We start from the raw sequence: 22007 nt of genomic DNA, 5'->3' as shown, positions 1-22007 counted from the left end.
AATAACAAAGAGCGGAAAGCATTACTTTCCCGGTTCCTTTACACGTTACCTTAATGAAAGCAAACAAATTCTTATAATGACTGCATGAGGATGTAAAATAAACACCTTCCTTTTACAGTATCAACAGTAAATTAAACTAATAATTTTAAAAATCATGCTAATCCACCAACGCACTGAAACACACTTTGAATTCTAAGTATATCAGGAGCTCCACTGGAGTCATCAAGACCTGTACGTGCAAAACATTAGCATGTGTTTTCATGCTATAGCGGATTGGGTCTAGCTGGAACAGGATATTTAAAATGGATGGAAAAGGAATAGTAGGCAAGTAGAAGACAGACGTAGTCATCTTCCCAATCAACTTCCAATAGATTCTTGTGTGTGGGCCCAAAACGGACCTCCGAACAAAACCGTGAGCCTACACTTTTCTTTAATAACAATTACCAACATTTTATTGATGTCACCCCGTTTTGTACACATCTTGTTCAAGTCTATATTTCATCGTTCATAGTTTCCAAACCAGACCGACAGAGGAGTAAGCATTCTCACCAGCTGAACGTCTACAGCATGGCTCTACAAGACCACCTCACTGATGTTTGAGCACATGTTTCAGTGAGCTGCCCAAACCCCTGAAGTTTGTATGAAACACCATCCCTTTCTTTGAATTACCACCTGCAAAAGCCACTGCTGGAATTCCAGTATCTGGTCTTTTGAGGAACTAGCGGGACACTCCAAAGAGCAGCCCTGACAAATCCAACAAAAGCTTTCTGAGTTTGGAGCTAAATGGAGTCTGACCTGTTTCCACCTGGAAAAAGATAATTATGAATACATGGAGCTTAACCCGCTAGGCTGAACTGTTGTGACTGAGAAGTGGGAGGAGGTTAACGTCTGTTGACAAGCCAGAGGTCCAGCAGATCTACACCAAGGCAGCTTGCTGAGCAGGCTGCAAGTCATTAGAGAAACGGAGCTGCAGTGGTATAAGAAAAATTGCTCTTTCCATGGGGTACAACTCAAGCCCTCTGCAAACATTTCAGAGAAGAGTAATGAACTGTTCAAGTAGATACATGAATATAACGTTAGAGCTACTACAGGAGAGCATATAAACACAAAGGATTATAGTCAAAAGAGGGGGACAGAATGAGATAAAGATACTACAAAGGCCTAACCTATTTGTAGAATACAATGCTTTTCATCCTTTCCTAACTGAAAAAAAGGTCTATGGAACTGGCTAATATTACCTGCCTCTACTAAGGAAGCGACACAAAACGAAGAAGAAAATCCCTGCAACTAACTCAAAAACTGAAAGGAAGAGGAAACTGGATGAATGTGAGGATCACAGGAGAAAACTCAGGAAAAGCAGGAACAAACTAGCTATACATTATACAATAAATTAAACAAGTACAGACATGCTGTGAGAACAAAAAATAGCCTTGATTTATTTTTGTTGTTTTTCACAACCTATGCTTTTCGTGGCAGGAAGGTTGTGGATTCCACACCTACCCATTACTATGTGGCACAAGAAAGAAAAGAGTTCATCCCAAGCAGACACAGAATTCCCACCTTGCAAAGTGCTGCAAGCAGCGTATTCGTACCAGAGGAAAGTACTGATAATTAGAATAAAAACTAACAAGGTTTTAGAGACACTAAGCTGAAATGGACTGCATTTTGAAACTGCTTTTGTAATCTGCTACTGAATTTTGTGATTCTGAAAGTCAAAACCAAACTTTTAAAAGTTAAGCTTGTTTTAGCAGCTACTCTGGTAAAGTACAATGTGCCGTATTCTTAGCTGTTCCGCAAGAGAGAAGGAAATGCCGACGGACAAACAGAAAGGAGGTCTGAACATCCAGCTGCACAGCCCTGACTCAGGACTGCAAACTGAAGGATACTCTTAAAAAGGAAGCATTTCAAAAAAACCCCACAAAATCCCTCCAAGTGTCACATCATCATCAACCCTCCTGAAGAACCGGCCTCTGAACTACACAGCTGTTCTCATTTCCACTAAAAAGCTGGTTTAGGCCCTCACATTTTAAGGCAGAACTTCAGCCACGCTTTGGAAGTTCTTAGTGATCGGGAACTCATGCTGAAGGCAGCCAAGTAAGGCACTGAAACGTCTTTTTTAAACTATTTTCATGTCCTTTTGTATCTCTTTCTGCCTGATTCTCTTGCACCTCTTGAGCTCCACTGCTACTGAACACGCTCAGACCACCATGAGATCCAGAGATCACAAGTGACTGTCACGATTCAGGAATCTCTTCCTCCTGTCCTTTTCAATTCTCCTTTCACCAGAGGGCAGGGAAAACAAAAGGTACAAAGTGTATCAGAGCTCCTTTGTGTATGCACAGATCTGATTATATTGGGTAAAAATTCTTTTTGGAGGTTTCTCTCAGTACAAACGCAGTACACTGACTGATCATTTTTAAAGATGGGCACGGAGGGATGTCAGATTTTAGGCAAGAAGCAAGTTTCTCAAAACTGCTACCAGGAGAAATACAATGTCAGGCTTTTAAAAGGATGTCAGACTCCAAGTGCTTTTGAAAATCCAACTAGTTTAAAATCTCTAGGTGTTCAAACCACAATCCCAGCAGATTAGATAAACAAAACAGTTTAAAAATATGCATGAACTATGGAAAAAAAAAATCACTTTGCTGTATAAGTTTATCATTTTTCTGATGTATTCTCATGGCAAAATTTTAAATTTTAATTTTCAAAATTTTAGCATAAAGTTCTTTAAAATTACTGTAACACTTCCACTGTGCATAAACCACAATACAAAGTGGAACTGAAAATACAAAGTGGAACTGAAACATACTCTGCTAGAACTTTCTCAGAAAACTAGAGATTATTTGTAAAACAGAGAGATCATTTTCAGAATAGAAAGATTTCTCTCGTCAGTATGAAATTCAATCTGTTCCTGGTTTAGACTAAAGTATACAAAGTGGAACTGAAACATACTCTGCTAGAACTTTCTCAGAAAACTAGAGATTATTTGTAAAACAGAGAGATCATTTTCAGAATAGAAAGATTTCTCTCGTCAGTATGAAATTCAATCTGTTCCTGGTTTATTCTAAAGTAGCTGCTATAATAAACAAACGACTTGTATACAGAACCTTGTTCAAAGCGTTTTCTTACAGATTTTTGCACCAACGGACCTTAAAAGCCCCACTGAACTTTATTTAAAGTCCTTACCAGTTAACTTCTTCACAGGTTGGAGCCGAACACTGATAGACTGATGTGTGAGTAAGGGGGAGGATGGAAGGGAGCGGGACATGCCCTCCATAATCCGAATGTGCTGCATACCTTCGGTCACTGGGAGTGGCGGAATAGCGTAGTCTGGTTCAAAAGCACAGTCGTTCTCTGTGGAGGTGCCTGGAGGGAATATAAAAATAAAAAGGAACTGGTCAGAATACAAGGGAGTCTCCTGCTTTTATCATTCCTAGACAGAGGACTGTCTGGCTCAGGTGAGCCCAGCCGCAGAGCCACCTCGCTGCACAGCACTCTGAGTCCTGCAGGGAGCAGGGACGGCTGCTTTCTCATGTTCATCCTGCACTGTCTTGACACTTCCCTTGAAGAAATTATATTTCTGGAACAGCATCTCAGCACACCTCTTTAGATTATGAACAGCATAACCATGAAGAGTTTATTTAGACTTTTTTGTCTTTCAGAGTGCTAGAGTCACCAGTTTCAAATATAATTCAGACAAAGCAATAATCCTTTTACTGCTAAGTTTTTCGTGCGTTTAGATTGTCTATTTCTAAAAAAACTTCAAGCTGAATTAAAGTTCAACATGAGGACCCTTTAGCCTAAAAAAACCAACCCCAAAATAGAAGAACAAAAGCCTCCAAAAGCAGCCACTTCCAACTCTCCCACAACAAACGCACAGAAGCACCCAGAGCCGCACAAAGCCTGTATGGGGGTCACATCGCTACAGATCCACATGGAAGACACCAAATAACGTGACAACAAGTAGAGATAGAACAATAAAGGCACATAGTGCTCATTGTTGCAATAAATATTAATGACAAATGAAGGGCAGGTGCCCCCGATCAGCAAGAGTTGGGAGCCATAAGGCTCCTCCTGTTAACTGCAGAATATGGAAACCTCTGGCCAAGAACACTTGGTTCTCCACCTCTAGTCAGTAAGATTAACAACCTAACACAGACAACTAATAAATTCATCTGCAAAACCAACTTAAAACTGTTAATGTTATTTTTTCATTACAGATAATGTAAGAAGATTACATTACTCGTGCCACACCTTTAAGAGATGGATTTTAGCTTTTAGTGCCTACCAATGTTTTTCCTCCATAAAGACATTTATTATTTGATTCCCATTGGATAGCTGTGTGGTTCTCAATGGCTTGCAAGAATATGTTTAGAAGAGAAAATGTAACTCCCGGTCAGAAGGGTAGACAGACAAAAGTGGGGAGAAAAGAAAAGGGTAAATGCCTCAAATACGTGGCACTCCAGAAGAGATGATGGACTAACTCTATTCCAGATAGCCAAAGGACAATGTGAACAACCCAACATACTATTTATGATCGGAGGAAAAACCCGTATTGAAATAACTGTAAAAAATCTTGGACAAGCTCCTGAAGTGTACTAAGAGGTAGTATCATTTGTGGCTAAAATCCATCCATTACTGATGCCAGCTTTCAGGAACATCTCTCAGCGTTTTTGTATCATTCCCTACAAGAAACCAAACCAAACACTAACATACTTTACACACACACACACACACACTATTTTTGACAGTTCAAAATGTGACTTTTACTCTCTTGCCTACTGAACACTTGCCACGTTCACAGTAGTTTACTGAACATATATTCAAAGACCAATCCTTACAGAGGTGATTTTCTTTGCATTCCGTATGCTCTAGTAAGCATGCCACAGTTCAATATGTTTTATTCATCAGAGACTGTCATTATTGCCACAAACTATGAGCCAGACACTGATGTTTTTCTATTCATTTCATGCTGCTTTAATTAAGTGTGCACACGAATGCTCTAACGGAGTACATCCCTTTAAGGGGGAACAGATCATTGTTATTCTTTTCTTTTTTATTATTATTATTAAAAGATGCTGTTGCTGACAATATCATGCCTTTTATATATATAGCCAAATATGTATGCATATGTGTGTGTGTATATATATATTAAAAAACCCCCATATTTGGCTATAGTCAGAGAAAACTAGAATTACTGCCTCCCCACCTTCCCCCTGCAGTTACGACCATTTCTACGTGAGCAGCAGCTCAGCCTTGCTTCTCAACCTGAGACTGTCCAAGTGAGGCGGCCGTGTGCCACTGTGACCCACCTACCATCAGCACTGCTTCGTTACAGACATTCAGCCTGTGCTTATGGCCATCTCCAAAGCATTTCATCAGTCCTCTTCAGTCACACGTACCGGCAGTACTTTGGTGTGCTAAAACTGCATTCCTCTCATGTAATTTTGGTGTCCACAAAAGAGGTGTCTACATCCAAGCAAGCTGTCTAGAAGCGCTTCTAGAAGGCAGGGAGTTCAGGACAACATTCATCTAATGGCACGTTTTAGGGTTCTGCTTCAGGAAGAGAAGAATCCCAACCCGGACACTCCACTAACTCCATCCATTACCTCTCCACGGACTAACAAAGGGAGTTGAGGGTGACAGGCAGCTCCACTGCACCCACCCACATTTAGCCAGCTGAGCACCAACCCGGGGTCTCCCATTTGACACACATCTGAGTTACACACAACGACCACAGCTTCAGAGGTAGGAACGCTGCCATTTCTCAGATCTCTTTCGGACGTTATGCAGCACATCAGGCAGACAGCACAAATGAGTTATGTTGGAGAGATGCATGTGCTCTCAAGAGCAAGCCCAAGTCTTGCACACACACACCCCCCCCACATGGGACAGTGTTACTGCTCAGCAAAGCTCAAAATCTCAAGTTTGATGATCTTGTTTCTAAGTTTTTCCTGCTAATCATCCAAAAGATGCAGTGGCTGTTAGTGCAGTTGGGCATTTTTCCAGGAGGGCATAATTTGATAGCATGCTGCTAATATAGCAAAAAAAATCAACTTCTTCCAGCTGTGCATTGCCAATTGTAATTATTGGCTCCATATATAGCTTACTTGACATAAGCTGATCGAGGACCTTGCTTTTTCCAGGGTTATTGCGAGCTGAACACCTCTGCTGACTCTGCAAGCCTATTCATAATCACCTGCGAGTGCCAGGAAAGGCAAACTGGCATCAGTGCCAAAATCGGCACTGGCATCGACAGAAACAAGCTACAATGTTTCTTCAAAATACATTTGGCACCAGACACAAAAAAGAAGATTTGCCATCATTGATTTCGATTCTTAAAAACAGAGTTCAAATTTCCTCAGGCTAGATTTTGGGGTTTGAAGGAACTATAAACACGACGCATCTTCTGCAACTTAAGGAGATTTTGGGGTTTGAAGGAACTATAAACATGACGCATCTTCTGCAACTCTGGGAAAGACCTAAAAGTCTGTGCACCTAAAAGTGCATTTCACTAGTTATTCTGCTGTAGAGTTTGCAGTGTCTTTGACCAATCTTTACCTAAAACCGAGGGCAACTGGGGGCAGCATCTTATGTAGAAATGAAAGTAATAATATCTTTGCAAAGTCTTCAGGAGTATTTTCCCTCTTAAAATTCAAATGCTTTACAACAGAACCAGTGAACTCACAAAATACCCACAACGTACTATGTTCACTCCACAGATGTCAAAATTTCTCTCTCATCCTCACCAGAGCAAACAAACACACAAACAAGGTAATTGAAACAGTCTTAAATTTGTTTCAGTCAGAAAGAATATTGGGTTTATCAAACCCTCAAATTAGGGATCATTCACGGCTGAAATGGAACTTTAACAGTTTGTCTATAGAAGATACTTAAATAAAATGTTACTGCAAAGTGCGTATTTGAACTAATAAACTATTTCTTGAAGTTTTCCAAGATAATAAAGCTTTACAGACAGCTGTAATACTTGGGCATCACACACAGCAACATGAAAGTGTAAACACAAGTAAGACGACCACCTCATTTCAGTTGGCTGGTTTATCTAAGCATAATAAAACCCCTTAACCCATCACTATGAAAAATACACGTTAACATGTGCAGACAGATGTATGGACACAGAAAAGGGCAAAGGTAAAGATAATACTTTCATGGAGCAAAGAGACAACTTCTTCCACACTGTAGAAAGCCTGCATCTACAGTCACGTCCATTGATCCAAATGGAAATATTTAGCACGGAAGCTTGTTTCTCCAAGAAGTTGGAAGTATTTTTTTACCTGTTTTCCCCTCTACTCCCTCTCATGCTGAAGGGATGCTCTCATGCTGAAGAGTTGCTAGCTACTGCAATTCCTAGAATCATGCTTATTGAGGCAAACAGATACAGGTTGGTCATTCTTTGGCAAGTATTTGCAAAAAAAGCCCCATGTCCTCTGCCCAAAACTGGGACTTTTCCACAGCAGCCAAGATGCTGAATAAATAGGCTGAAACGTAACCTGAGAGAACAGAGCATCTGAAACAAGTGTATGGAAACCCAGCCGGCACCTCCCATCAGCAGCTGCACCCAAGCTGCTGTATCTTGTAACAACAAACCAAGGGGCAAAACCCAGACAAATGAAAGGACATCACAGTGACTAACAGCAGAGAAAGCGGGCAAGGCTCAGCCTTCAGAAGTAACACAACAGCAACTTTATCTGAGCTAACAGTGTCTGGAAAAGAGCAACCATTCATTCTGTATTCTCGAAGCACCAAAATGCTACTTGTATGCAAGCTATCATGGGGTACATGCAGTTATAAATTCCCTTGTTCCTTCCTAATTTTAATTTTAACTCTTCTATTTTAAAATAAGAAAATTTAAAATAACAAATTTTAAAATAGCAATAAAAAGATCCTATGTTAACAGAGCAGCTGTTATGTTTCACAGGGCTTTAGGGTTTTAACTCTAAATTCCAATCCCCCTAATTCTGATCGCAGGCTTCAATCACTTGCAGTAATTTCGCCCGGGCAACACTGGAATACTACCAAAAAAGAACAATGCTCTGGAGAAAATGTCTCCATAATAAGTCATTAGGACACCATGACAACAACAGACTTGAACCTAAATGAAAGGAAAATTATTGCTGCAATCCCAAAGAGAAAATAAGTCAACGCACATAGCACCTACTGGAGCCATGCTTCCAAAAAAATGCTTCTTAGTCTCAAGAGCTGTGTGAAAATACCAGCATTTTCACAACTCTCACAAATGAGCAAATGCTTAAAACTTTAAGCAAGCTACTTCAAAGGACACGTAAGCCAGCACAGATCTAAGAGCTGCTGTCAGTGACAGAAATCCCCATTAACGGCTCTAGTAGTGGTTTTAACCACCAAGCCTATTGTGAACGATGGATACTGAACAAAACAGTTTGTAGAATCATTATTTAAATAATATAGAAACTATTTTTACTACTCTCTTCCTAGGACCTTTTGCCCTGTTCCTGTAGGATGAAACAAAACAAAGTGAAAGACGTAGCACACGGCTGTTCAGCCCCCAGGCAGGAACTCACAGGTCCCCATATCTCTGTCACATCACGGGGCTTGGGGGAAGGATAACCTGGTTATTGAGAACCAGCTGGGTTCTCCCCTTTGCAATCAGGGAGGAAGGCAAGCGGTCACTGTATGTGAGTGGCCTGCTGATTTGCGCTGCTATGTGCTGAAGACTTCTTACACCAGCAGCTCAAACAACCGCCCTCGCGTAAAGCTCAATCCCCCCGTCTGCAAAATAGAGATGCCATACACTCTACAGGTACGCCTGCGCTGCGCCATGAATCAGTCTACAGTCCTTCAAACTATACAAAGATAATCTGCTTTGTGAATATTAGTAAATTTGTAGCTATGTGGATAACAACGATGGTTACAAAACTCCATAAGATTACACAGTCATACGAAAAACACAAAATATGTGTGTGTGTGTGCATATATATATAAAAATACATATATAAGGTGAACAAATGAGAAACGAGTCACTGAGGCAGAACAACACTAAAGTTTACCTTGCCCAGATCGGCTCTGACGGGAGTCTACACTTGCCTGTCTTCGGTCTGGTGGCTCCTCGTTCCCTCCATCTGCATGAGAACCAAAACAGCAGAAGTAGAACATCATAGTGGACAGGTCAGGCAGATGCAACTTTTCGTTGAGTACCATCACCTATCTTGTAGGAACAGCAGAACAAAAGGTCCCTCTTGCAGACTGAAACTGGGGCAAACTGCTGACTGACTCCTTTGCTGTTCCTTCCAGTTTCTCCCCAGCTCACTGCAAATGAAATCCTGAGGTCCTCAGGACATAAGTAGGCTTTTAACTTCTCCTACTGACCCAACAGATACCTGAATGAAGTAGTAACCAAATTGTGCATCTTCAATTAGTTCCTTCACTTTGGACCATGATATCAAAATATAAAAAATATTAAGTATTTGAAGAAAGAGATCCAGAAAAAAGAAAAAAACCAAGAACATTCTTTGAAATTGCTTCCCTTTAAAATTATTTGTCAGCTAAAAAATGGGAAGGCTGGGAAGAACAAAACCACTCTCATTATATCCTCTTGAAACTGTTTAGGAAAGCAGCTATAGTTAACAAATAACAAATCCATCTGGATAAACATAGAGTGGGACATTGTGTACAATATTATGCAATTAATTACATGCTGGTCTTCATCGATCAACTGACCAGATTAGAAACAACAGATATGCACATCAATATAGATGCTTGAGTACACAGGGTTTATGTCAGCTGAAAGCAAAACGAAGTCTAGCTATGCAGACTGTGAAAACGCAAAACCAGGCATTTAAAATGCAGGATGTATTTCAGAGGTTATTTTACCTTATGTCAGGGGAAAGGGAAGCTTTTAGAATCTTTAAAAATAGTTTTGAAATAACTGAATTCTTAAATAGTTGTTTAAAAACTCAATAGTTGATTTTAGCATTTATACTTTTTGATTATACTAGAAGCAGCTGCACTCTGATACATTCATGTCTATATATATATCTATATATCCCCAAAGTTATTTGTTGGACAGGCCTGTTGTACCATAAAGTAATTCAGCTTCATCAACGCACATTACATGTGAGTTACATCTGTTACTCCAGCTTGAAAGGTAAGTTGTGTATTGGAGCACAACAGCAGAACCGATAAGGTGACTGAAAATTTAGGTCTACCGCCACGCTCCCAAAAAGCAGGACCACAGCCCAGGCTGCAGAGAGGTTTTTTGTTTCCTCTTCCCTTGGCAAAATGCTTCCAGCCCTCAGTTTCCCTGAAGCAATGGTCAGGCACCTTGAATGGGTGCCAGCAACGCAATTTTCTGTCACCTTTGTATTTTTCCCTGGTCGTACAACAGCTGCACATAAAGGTCAGCCTCCTAAAGCTAGCTAAAGCAACGTAGAAATCCCATATTTTGTATCAGCTGCTCATGCCCCAATAAGCCATCGCAACTGCCAGGTGTCAAGGAGGCTGCAGACCACGACATCTCCCCTGCTCACTTTTATATTCTGGTTGCAAGAAGGATGTGACATTGCAAATATGACTGCAATTTTGACGTATTCAAGGAGCCTTTATTAGCCTGGAGACACCCTCTTGGGGTTAGTTACATTGAGTCTTCCTACAGTCCGGCTGGCATGAAAGAGTATTAATAGATCACGATCTCTGTATTTTTACTTGTAATACACAATGTTGGTTTTGAACACTGCTTTGCATACAGATATAATCATCATCACTAAAGGCCCCCAGACTACGAGCCCACATGGACAATCTCTAAGTTATGAAGAAAACAAAAAACCTTTGAGTTCCAAACATAAATACACAATGACAGATAATTATAAGGATTGAAAGTTTCAAAAGACGAGGGTTACAAAAAGAAAGTCACAGTATTAAAATCAGGAGGAAAACCCTGTATTTATCAAAAGCCACATAATCATCATCAAAAGACAAACTCAATTTTTTTATTTTTTTTTTTGGCATAGTTTTTGTGAGTGGTGCTAAACAAACACCTTGCCAGGACAGTCCAGCTAATCCACAGGCGGACCCTGGCAAACCTTTCCCCCCTGGTACTGAGCTGGCAAGAGGCTGGTTTCGTTCTGATGGAGGTGAACTCCTAATGGAGGAGATGCTGCAGGATGCGACCTCGTAGGAGATCATACATGCAAAGGTCTGGTTCCGTGGCAGAGAAGGACCACACAACCCCGTCCTGCCATGAGAATAAACCAGGAGGTCCCCACCGACAGGAAGATACAACACAGTTGGGTTAAATTACATTTTAAAAAACCTCTGAAATAAGATTTCAAAAGCCAATGCAATTTTTGTTTTTAAAACTACGGTAAAACGAAGGAATGTCTGGTGACATGAAACCAGTTTGTAAGTTTTTCTTGAATTCATAGAGTAACTTCTTCCATAGTGCTTTGCAGTAAGATTTAGACAACAGCTTAACTCTCATTTCAGTTAAATACTTTTGAACACCAAAGGCAGCTAATATTTCACTATGTTAATAACACAGTTTCACTACAGTAAACAGATGTTCCAAATTAACTTTAAAATGGCCTTATTTTAGTTCATCCCAAAGAGCTACATAATATCCAAAAACTCTAATATATGCCTGTCAGAGATGGAAGACTTTTGAAAGTTAGGGGAAAAAATTAATAAAGGACTTTAAGGACTAAATTGGGCTTAAAACATAATAGCATAGTAAGGGATGCCTGACCTCTCCAGTCACTGTTGCTGGGTGGGATGAATTCTGGAGATGAAGGAACAGACCAAGTATGAACCCATGCTCACTCCAATTTTTTTTTTTTTTTTAATGTAACTGGGCTCTTTTGAAAACACACGTTGCCCTCATCTCCTCAGCATGGTTTTGCTTTAGTTCAGCCCCGTTCCCACTCTTGCAGATCTCCTGAGGTCCTCCCTCCCCACCCAGCCACGTTAAATTCCCACCTGCTTCAGACCTGCTTGTTTCAGACAAACTTGATGCGGCACCATTCCCCTACGCCCCACATTCAGAATATCAGTGAAAAATAAAACATCATTCACTGGGGACCTGGAAGTACTCTCAGCAACAACAGCCACCATCACCCAGTGGTGGACTGGAGACTGTGAGAACAGGAAAGCGTCTCTCGCTTTTATGACATGAGGTGCAACAGGGAAACCAGGGTACCAAAGCATCAACCTGCATTTTATCACAGCCAGTTTGCAGCTCTTCCAAAATTTGGTTCTCCCATTAACAGGAGCAACAAGGTTTTTCCTTGACACCATTTTCGGCGGGGACGAAATGCAAGCTGCTGTTTGGAAGACAGAAGGCTTTTACCCAATAGCTTTACCAGGAATCTAAACCCTACTTAGATTTATTCCATTGTAGAAAACCCAAGCCAAAAACTCTAATATATGCCTGTCAGAGATGGAAGACTTTTGAAAGTTAGGGGAAAAAATTAATAAAGGACTTTAAGGACTAAATTGGGCTTAAAACATAATAGCATAGTAAGGGATGCCTGACCTCTCCAGTCACTGTTGCTGGGTGGGATGAATTCTGGAGATGAAGGAACAGACCAAGTATGAACCCATGCTCACTCCAATTTTTTTTTTTTTTTAATGTAACTGGGCTCTTTTGAAAACACACGTTGCCCTCATCTCCTCAGCATGGTTTTGCTTTAGTTCAGCCCCGTTCCCACTCTTGCAGATCTCCTGAGGTCCTCCCTCCCCACCCAGCCACGTTAAATTCCCACCTGCTTCAGACCTGCTTGTTTCAGACAAACTTGATGCGGCACCATTCCCCTACGCCCCACATTCAGAATATCAGTGAAAAATAAAACATCATTCACTGGGGACCTGGAAGTACTCTCAGCAACAACAGCCACCATCACCGTGGTGGACTCCACTCTTGCAGATCTCCTGAGGTCCTCCCTCCCCACCCAGCCACGTTAAATTCCCACCTGCTTCAGACCTGCTTGTTTCAGACAAACTTGATGCGGCACCATTCCCCTACGCCCCACATTCAGAATATCAGTGAAAAATAAAACATCATTCACTGGGGACCTGGAAGTACTCTCAGCAACAACAGCCACCATCACCCAGTGGTGGACTGGAGACTGTGAGAACAGGAAAGCGTCTCTCGCTTTTATGACATGAGGTGCAACAGGGAAACCAGGGTACCAAAGCATCAACCTGCATTTTATCACAGCCAGTTTGCAGCTCTTCCAAAATTTGGTTCTCCCATTAACAGGAGCAACAAGGTTTTTCCTTGACACCATTTTCGGCGGGGACGAAATGCAAGCTGCTGTTTGGAAGACAGAAGGCTTTTACCCAATAGCTTTACCAGGAATCTAAACCCTACTTGGGTTTTCTACAATGGAATAAATCTAAGAGACAAGCATGTTCTTCACTTTAAAAGAAAAAAAACTGTTAGCTTTTTGCCCAAAATGAGTAGGTTTAGGTCTCTGGGAAGTCAGCTTCCCTACCAAAGCGAAGCAGATGTTTTCTGAGTGTGGTACATTTACAAAATACAATGATGGGTGCTTAAAGAGAGACAAGACCAACCCACCAGCAGAACTGTTGGATACTTCATGCCTAAGTAGGAATTAATCTATTTAAGATCACTTGGAAGGACAGGATCTCTCCTGTGCAGTCACTCGGACGTAACAAAAACAGTACTCGTGCTTTGAGAACAAGCATTAACCAAGGTAGCAGAGCCGACGGCCCGCAGACCCGGTGGGCCTGCTCTCTAATGCTCTGCAACACTCCACAGTGGGATGCAAAATGGTGACAACTCGTTGCCAAAGCCATTAGGTTTGAGAATGGGAACTGCTGCACAGGATTCAGTCTCGTATAGCGCTCTCAGGTAATTTGCAAGTTACACAATATATTAAGCGGGAGAGAAAGATCACAGTAAATTAACTTCCCAAATCAATTTTGGGAAAGGAAAAAAAAGAAATCTGATGACTCGGCATGTCTTTAGTCGGTATGCAATTGCGCTCACCCATTGCTGCTGCGTTTGGTGCAGTTGCAGCAAAGGCTGTAGCTTGGGTGAAACACAGCATAATCTAATGGGCATTCTCAAAACCATTCAGTGGCTTTTAACGAGGAATATTCTGAGAACAAGCATAGCTGGTATAAAGCTGTCCCTCTCACAAATGTACAGAAGTGCATGTGCACACGCACCTAATGTACATAAATAAAACACAGCTTCACTGTATTAACATAAGGCAGCCAGACAAGCTAGGGGCTGTTTCGGGAAGCCCTTTACCCTCTACCCTGTGGACCACTGACCCTTCCCATCTGCTGCGCCCTGTATCTTCAAGCAAAGGCAGGAGAAAACACGGAGCCTCCCGCAGACAGATCCAGGCAGTACGGATCCTCCAGGGCAGAGCGGGCACCTTCTCCCTCACAGGCAGGAATTGTGAAATGATGAATACTTGCAATAAAAATATAAAAAAATACAAACAAATCAACGCCATGTAGTGGAGAAGGCTGGTACCTGCAGAATTTAAGATGTATGGTGAAAAGGCAGAGGACTGCAGGAAGATAAGGAAGAGCCCGCAGTTAAGAGCTGAATGATTGAACTATTTAATTTTTTCCTCTTTGCTACAAATCAAAATTTTGAGCACACTCAGTTCCCTGCAGTGGAGGAGCAAGGTTACTAGGGAACAATACCATACGTAATTAAAGCGTTATCTTAATATACATGCAAAAAAAGGGGCAAAATACTGTTGCCAAGGGAACATTAATTCTTACATTTTTGAACTTCCAAGTGCTCAAGTTCAGAGTCTTGATAGTGTTCACCCCTGTGTGCATATCAGGACTCTCTCGTTCCAACAATACTGTTAGTAATTGTATTTATGCATGATTCTAGGCAGTTGTTAGTATCTGCTTTAGCAATAGTATTCTTTATAGGCATGACCTACTATTTGGACAATAGTTTGCAGACAGTATCACTCATGGAAGAGCAATTAACTCAGTTGCTGTAACGATTGTCAACATGGTGAAACACCACAGCTATTGACAAAGCCTCAGATGCAACATCTAAAAGAGGTCACCAAAAGTAAATCAGTTGTGAAATCATTGCTAGAAAACACAGATACCTGTGTTAATTTAAAAGAAAAATCAGAACAGACCAAGGTAAACCTGGTTAAGGAGCTTCTACAGAAGGTGCCACGAGAAACAGAAAATAGTTATTTTTTGCAAATGTCCCGAGGGAAATGAATGACGTAGTATCAGACTCAGTATTCCATATTCTCTTGTATCTAGCAATGAGAAAAAGAAAACTTTGGGGTTTTTTTATTTTTAAATATATCAGTGTTAAGAAAATCCACTAAGATTTACATATTTTTTTAATTTCCTAAAGATGCTGTCTCATCAGCATCTAACATGCCTCCAACCGCACTAGACAAGAACTGGGGTCAGAAATTCAAAGAGGGCCGTCCGAGTGGGTGATTATGTGGCAAGCATACAGCAAACAAGTAATAGCTATTAATTCTTTCTCTCAATTACAAAGGGATTAAGTAATCTCAACACAATCATGTTTAGTAACAGCTTCAGAAAAGCAGTCTCTCCTACTATAAATGGGTCTGAGAAACGCCCGCTTCCCGTTCTCCCTCGCCTGCTTGTCTCTCCCCCCCGCCCCGTCTATTCTACCACTTCTCCATTTAAAACCAATGGCACAACAAATCCTGTCCAATGCACAGAACAACTGTATTCTTTGAACGGACTGCTCCCGAAGGGAAAAGAAAATCCCAAGGGTTTCAGCAATGCTACCAAATAAATCCACTGCACAAAGCACTGCATCGCAATTAGTAAGACCAGTCTGCAAATAGGAGCAAGATGCATCCGCAACAATATGATCTGATGTCAGCAAATACCACAGCACCTTCAGCATCACCTCGCTGCCAGGTGTTCACGTTAAAGGCAAAGACAACAAGTTTTAAATAAAAGAAAGTGCCAGCAGCCCGACATTCCTGTTCCCCTATTTAATTAAAACAGCGTCTAAAACACACAATGTGACTAAATGTCTTCCCAGTTCTTTCATCTGACAAAGCAATTTTTAACGCAGAAAAATAAAAGGGTGGGTCAGCCTGCTTTACGCATGCTGGGAAATCTGCTGCAAGAACTGACTGCATTAGATGTGCCGTTGCTCTAACAGCAACTGACAGAGCGCGCTCCGCTATAATGGCTTATAAATCAATACTTTAAATCTGCATCGTATCAAAATTGTATTTGGAAAGCACAGAAGACTCACACAAAGCCAGTCCAGCAGTTAGAAACTGATCTGATTCCAGCCCAGCCTGGCATCCCTGCGAAAGGAAAGGTCTGCCGTGTGCACGGCGTAACGTAAGGCGATGTGGCTCCCAACTGCCATCATGCTCCCAAAACACAGATGCATGGGGAAAAAAAATAAATAAAAATCAAACTGCCACAGGGGATGAAAGCACGCCGGAGCACAGTGTGCGGTGACGGCAGCCGGGCCGGTCCCAAGACCTCAGGACATCGCTGCTGCAGGAGGGAGCGCTGGGTCCCGTCCCTGGAGCCCGCAGCGGCTCAGCCCAGCGTAGGGGAGGTAGTTGCAAATCTTGCTCTCAGCAATCCCGATGGATTCCAGCCAGGCTAAGGAGTGACATGTGCCAAATGCAACCGCCTGCTGTCCTCCCAGGGGTGATCTGTGCCTGGAAAGAGGCAAAACGTACCCAAACGGGGCAAGAGGGGAGAGTGGACTGAGTCTGGTACTTGAGAGTCATTTTAATAAAAAATTCTTCCCGATTGTTTCGTTTGTGAGGGGGTCCTCTGCTTCAGAAAACAAATATAAAAATTATTATTGTGCTAAAATTAGTATTATTAAAATTACTATGATAAAAACTATTAAGAACTACATTAATTTACTAACAGAATAAAGCATCTAACCCCCACCAAAATAACTCCCCAGTGGGAGTGCTGGGGTGCATGGGGGTGTGTGGTTGTGGGTGTTGAGGGTGGAAGATTTTTACTGATGGCACTATAGGACAGACCTGGGTTATTCATCGCCATATCATTAAAAAAGAGCTCCCCAACCACTCTCCAACACGTTGTATCCCTTATGAACAGCTCTGATAATTCACACAAGTCATAAAAGACACACAAGGCATACTATTTCTGTGTAGAATTATCTTTCTGCAATTAATGTTAAAGATAATGTTATTTAGACTAATTCTAATTCCTAGACTTTTACACACACCAGATGAACAGATCTTCATTCAGTGGCCAAGAGCACACCCCAAAAGCAGGTATTTTTCAGAGGTAAGCTGAGCAGTGAAATTTCAAAATTTCAAAAAGGAAAAAGCCCACCTCAATTACATCACTGCCCTGATGATAAAAAAAAAAATCCCAAAAAACAACCTCCCCCCCAAAAAACACGCAAACCACCCCCCCCAAAACAAACAAACATAAACACCCCCCCCAAAAAAAACCAAAAAGCTTTTCAGCTGTGTAGAGTTTATAATGCAAAGCAATGGGAGATGGAAGTGGCAGAAATGTTTTTGTAAATATAATATTACATTTTGTAATTGTTAATCCGTGGGACATCAAAAGACTTTCTTCCTTTTTTGCAAACAAAATGCTAATATTTAAGAAAATGGAAATGCCAGGCTGTGTTTTGAAATACTTTAGCTACAGTGGAAAATTAATATACACTTAGTACAGATAAGGGGGTTTACCTCATTATATGTTAAATATAGTCCCACTGGAAATATGAGCAGTAAGCAAATGAGGAGTCAGTACTGACATAAGGTATGCACTGACTCCAGTTGAGTCCGTGGTTTGAAAATAACCTTGAATATTATAAAACGTTCAACGTTACGAACAAAGTGTTTCTGGAGTCACGGCTCTAACAGGGCATGATGGACTTCAGAAACCCAGTATTATTGCCACTTTGTTAATAAACCTAAAGACCAGAATAAGAGTACACATGCTGGCTTGGTTATTTCATTAAAGCTTATGAAATTACATTACAGATTTTATCCATAACTATAAAAAGATGTGCACACTTTATACTTTGCGCTCTTTAAAATGGCATTAATAAGTACATTATCTAAATTTATAAACAAAGGCCAGCTACCCTCAGTACCTGCATTGTATCTGAGCTCATTAAGGAACAAGCTCAAGAGCAGAAAGCAATCTGTAGTGAAAACATCATTCTTTAATTTGTCGAAACAGCCGTGAGGAAGAGCAAAAGCAGATGTACGGGGAGTCTGAATAACCAAGGTGAACACAAAAGATCACCCAGAAGTCAATCTACTCCTATTCAATTCATAATCTCAAGATTGGTTTTTCAAAAGTGTACATTGGAAGCATGCATTTTCACATTCAAGATTTCAGTGATTTCTTTTTATTTTTATCCATAACCTTTTTATTAAAAAAAGTCTGAAACATTCATGATCTTTTAGATAGAGTAAAACTTAAAATTCACCGTAACTCCTAGTTTCTCTAACGTAGACATCCCTGAACAGGCCAGATACAGACTGTAGTAATTCTCCTTTAAGAAAGCATATTCGTTTAAAAACAGGACCAACAAAAAATGACAGGATGCAAACTCAATATAAAATTAGATTAGCAAAGTTAATTTTCAAAAGAACTGGACGTGTTCAGACTCCTTACATTCCATTCACTGTCAGCAAGATTTGGGTTAAATCACATCAGTGCTTCTAAAAATTTAGCCCAATAAGCCATCTGAGTTCACTGAGTTTTAGCCGAGTAATTTGGGTTGTTTTGATGAATAATCTTTCAATCTAGTTACTAAAAGGGACAGAAGCAGCTTCACTTGTTCACTGTTTTAATCATTTAAATAAATGAAAAGCTGGTCTTTTTGGAAACTACATAAAAGTTAATGGGGCAGCGTAGGAAGTAATCAGCTGAACGTAATGTTTACTGTCACTGAATCAGAAAGGTACTAATTTGCAGCAATCTACGTGCATCAACTTATAATTATTTTTCTGAAATTATGTTTCAAGCTCCTATGGGGGCAATACAGAATCACCCAGGATGAGCAGATAAAAGAGCCATGGTTACAACTTTCAGAGAGGAAAAAAATAAGAAGCACTCGCCTCTTCAGAAGTCACTGTAAGGATACACAAACGTGGATACAAGAGATGGAGTTTTATCCACCCACTCAATAAAAGGCTGAGGAACCGCGATGGATGGCTTGGAGAAAGCTGATCAAACCACCAGAGTCAGAAATAACTCCACTAACGTGGGATTAACTATAAGCATTATCTATTTTACAAGACAAGACAATAAATAGGTTTAATAATTGGACGCAATATTGATTTGATGATAGAAAATAGGTTTTTCTCAGAATTTGTGAGCAAATACTCACAATAATATTTTGTTAATTGTTTTGGAAGAAATTTAAAATTTATCCTTACGCACATGAGATGGAAAACACAGTCAATGATAAGACATTTATTTCAGACAAAATATCTGCTTCGCTATCAAAATCAGAGGACCTGATAACTCTCTCAGAGAACCATCCAGCAAAATATTATTACTGCATCATTTTGTGTTTTACTTCTAACTTTTATTTTTGTTCTGACAAGTAGATGAAGACCTTTGGTTAACAAACCGTGACACCCAGAAGATAAATGAGGTTAACAGGTAAATGAGGTATGTTACCTCCACAGACTGTTAAGCCGGACCTTCTTTCCCCTGAGTTTTTCTTTCTTAAAAGCAAACTGCACCACCACCACTGCCCGGGCAATTTCTCTAAGCCCAAGGGGTCTTTCCCAAGCATTTCTCTTTCACAAATGACAGGCTCTTCATTAGCAAATCAGCATTATATCATACCACAAAAAATGTAACTCCGACCTGAGGAACACACCTTGGAATCCAAACTTGCAACATCTGCAGCGCAGACAACTCATGCTGGAAAACTGGTATGGAAGGAAACGGTTTCAACCAAGATGTCAACACTCGTGCCTTGTTCCTTGCAGCTGCTGCTATTGACTGGGTAGGCAGTTCGATCCATAGCAGGACATTTTTGATCTAACATACTAGAATTTGTAGCTTGGAGTTACCCGGTGTTATCTTACAAGAAACTTTGTAAAGATGCCCATAATTAGGTATTTGGGAAGAACTAGCCAGTTGGTGAAGTCACTCTGAAGTAGTTAACACCTGGACACTGCATAAACCCTGCTCCGGTGCAGAGAGAAGAGAGATGGGACCATCCCTTCTCCCTTCCCCCTCTCCATAGTACAGCTTCGCACTTACTGCTGTGACTATCCCTATGTTATTTCAACCATGGTGAACTGGAAACCCATCTTCGTAACTGCTTGGAGAAGGAGAAGGCACACCCCTTCCAGGCACCCTGCGCTCAGCCTCCCAGCAGCACTGTTTCTCCCAAGCCTCACCACCTCCCATGGACCTCACCAGCTGCTCTGACACGCACGTGGGCTCTCTCCCACTCTGCCCAAACATGCCTCAGGCTTTCTCCAACTCATAAATGTGCCTCAGACACAACACCCAGAGGAGCTTCCACAGCAGGAAAACAGCTTCAGTTACCCTTATTCAGTAACCCAGCAGCTCCTATGAGGCATAATCTAGAGCTAAAAGTTAAACAGAAAGATATGAAAACAAACATGTTTTCATTGACATACAGCACAAATTGTTTCTTTTCTTGCAGCGGAACAAAATATCATCTAGCCATTTGAAAGATGTGGTCTCCTATATTTTGAGATAAGAAGGTCTTTCTTACTTTCAAACCGAATTAGCACAGAATTGAATCTGGTGTTAGCACACACAAGCAGAACGAGTTATGAATTGTTACACCTTCCAACCTGAATAGACATAACAATAAATATGTACTGGGAGGAAAAAAGAGGTAGGAAAATGTAAAAATAACCAGAATATTTCAAAAGGTGATCAAAGAACAACTCTACAGACAATACAGTCGTTCATTTTTGAAAACTCGTTACAAGGTGGGAAAACCCTTTGTTCTGCCTGTGAGAGCTTTCAGTGTCTGGTGGGGAAGCATACACATGTTGGCAACGAGGGAAGGGGACGAGAGTAAAGGAGGATCAGCAATGACTGACTTCCGAATTCCCTCCTTGTCATCACTGACTCAACATGCTTTCGCTCTCCATCTGTAAATTATAAAATACTTGTATACTCTAACAAGGTTGTCTGGGACCCTTAGCAACCACAAGCATTTTCAGCTTCAAATAAAAAGCACAACAGATATACTAATTATTCCAATTGACTGATTATGTTAAAATGTAATTAACTAAAAACAATTAACACTAAATACAACATATGGTTTTCTTAACAGCTACAGCAAGAGTTACCTATTTTGTAGGGCAAATTTTGTCTTTGCATTTGTGTGTGCTCCTCTAAGTAAAAGCTCAAACAGCATTTTTAGAATGGCTTAGTGGTCATCTGTCCTAAAATTAGTTGAGAAATTGGTACAAGTGACTGAAGCTCAAAATAGGTTATTCTGATGACAGGCAGTCTGCTGCTAGCACTCAGCAATCCCTGAACGACGACAGAAAGAGAACAGTGAAAGGGATTTATTATGGATTCAAAGCCCCATTGCACAGGAAAAAGGCTCCAAAATCCCCCAAACCCATAACCGCCATGTTGAAAATATCATTTTGGCCTTGGCTGAACCCATGGGAATCCAAATGCCATCCAAGCTCTTTTCCTGGCAATTAACCAGAGCACCATACCCATTCAGACCAGGTGACGCTCCCCATATGCCGCTGTTGTACAGCACCGGGAGACAGAAGGCAGTAACTGCATGGGAAAAGCAAACCCGCGCACACACAGGCACGGGAATGCTTCACACGACAAGGTCGGCTCCTGCTGTTGCCTCCAAGATGCTCTGCTCAGTGGCTGTCCTACCTCCCTAGGAAAGCACAAGCACAGCCTACCGAAATCCCAAGCAAAATATTTCAAGTACTTGCAAAGGCTTAAGTTAACCTTGTTTTTAGAACTCAAAACTTTTTTTCTTGTATAACGCTAGTACA

The 22007-nt window shown here is 41.0% G+C and overlaps 1 protein-coding gene across 1 annotated transcript in view; it reads right to left on the bottom strand.

The window, feature by feature from the left end:
- The window catches only part of TANC2 (tetratricopeptide repeat, ankyrin repeat and coiled-coil containing 2), a 224110-nt gene that overhangs the window by 151604 nt on the left and 50499 nt on the right, over window positions 1-22007 (bottom strand). The window contains exons 3-5 of the mRNA XM_009287889.2: window positions 9045-9116; window positions 7038-7040; window positions 3298-3366 (exon numbers count right to left, since the gene is read on the bottom strand). Coding sequence (XP_009286164.1) covers window positions 3298-3366; window positions 7038-7040; window positions 9045-9116 — 144 coding nt within the window. The remainder of the gene's footprint in view (window positions 1-3297; window positions 3367-7037; window positions 7041-9044; window positions 9117-22007) is intronic.

The sequence above is a fragment of the Aptenodytes forsteri genome, unplaced genomic scaffold (genome assembly GCF_000699145.1).
Source record: "Aptenodytes forsteri isolate BGI_AS27 unplaced genomic scaffold, ASM69914v1 Scaffold249, whole genome shotgun sequence".
Lineage (NCBI taxonomy): Eukaryota > Metazoa > Chordata > Aves > Sphenisciformes > Spheniscidae > Aptenodytes > Aptenodytes forsteri.
The sequence above is the reverse complement of the archived record's forward strand: the minus strand, read 5'-3'. Positions and strand labels throughout refer to the sequence as shown.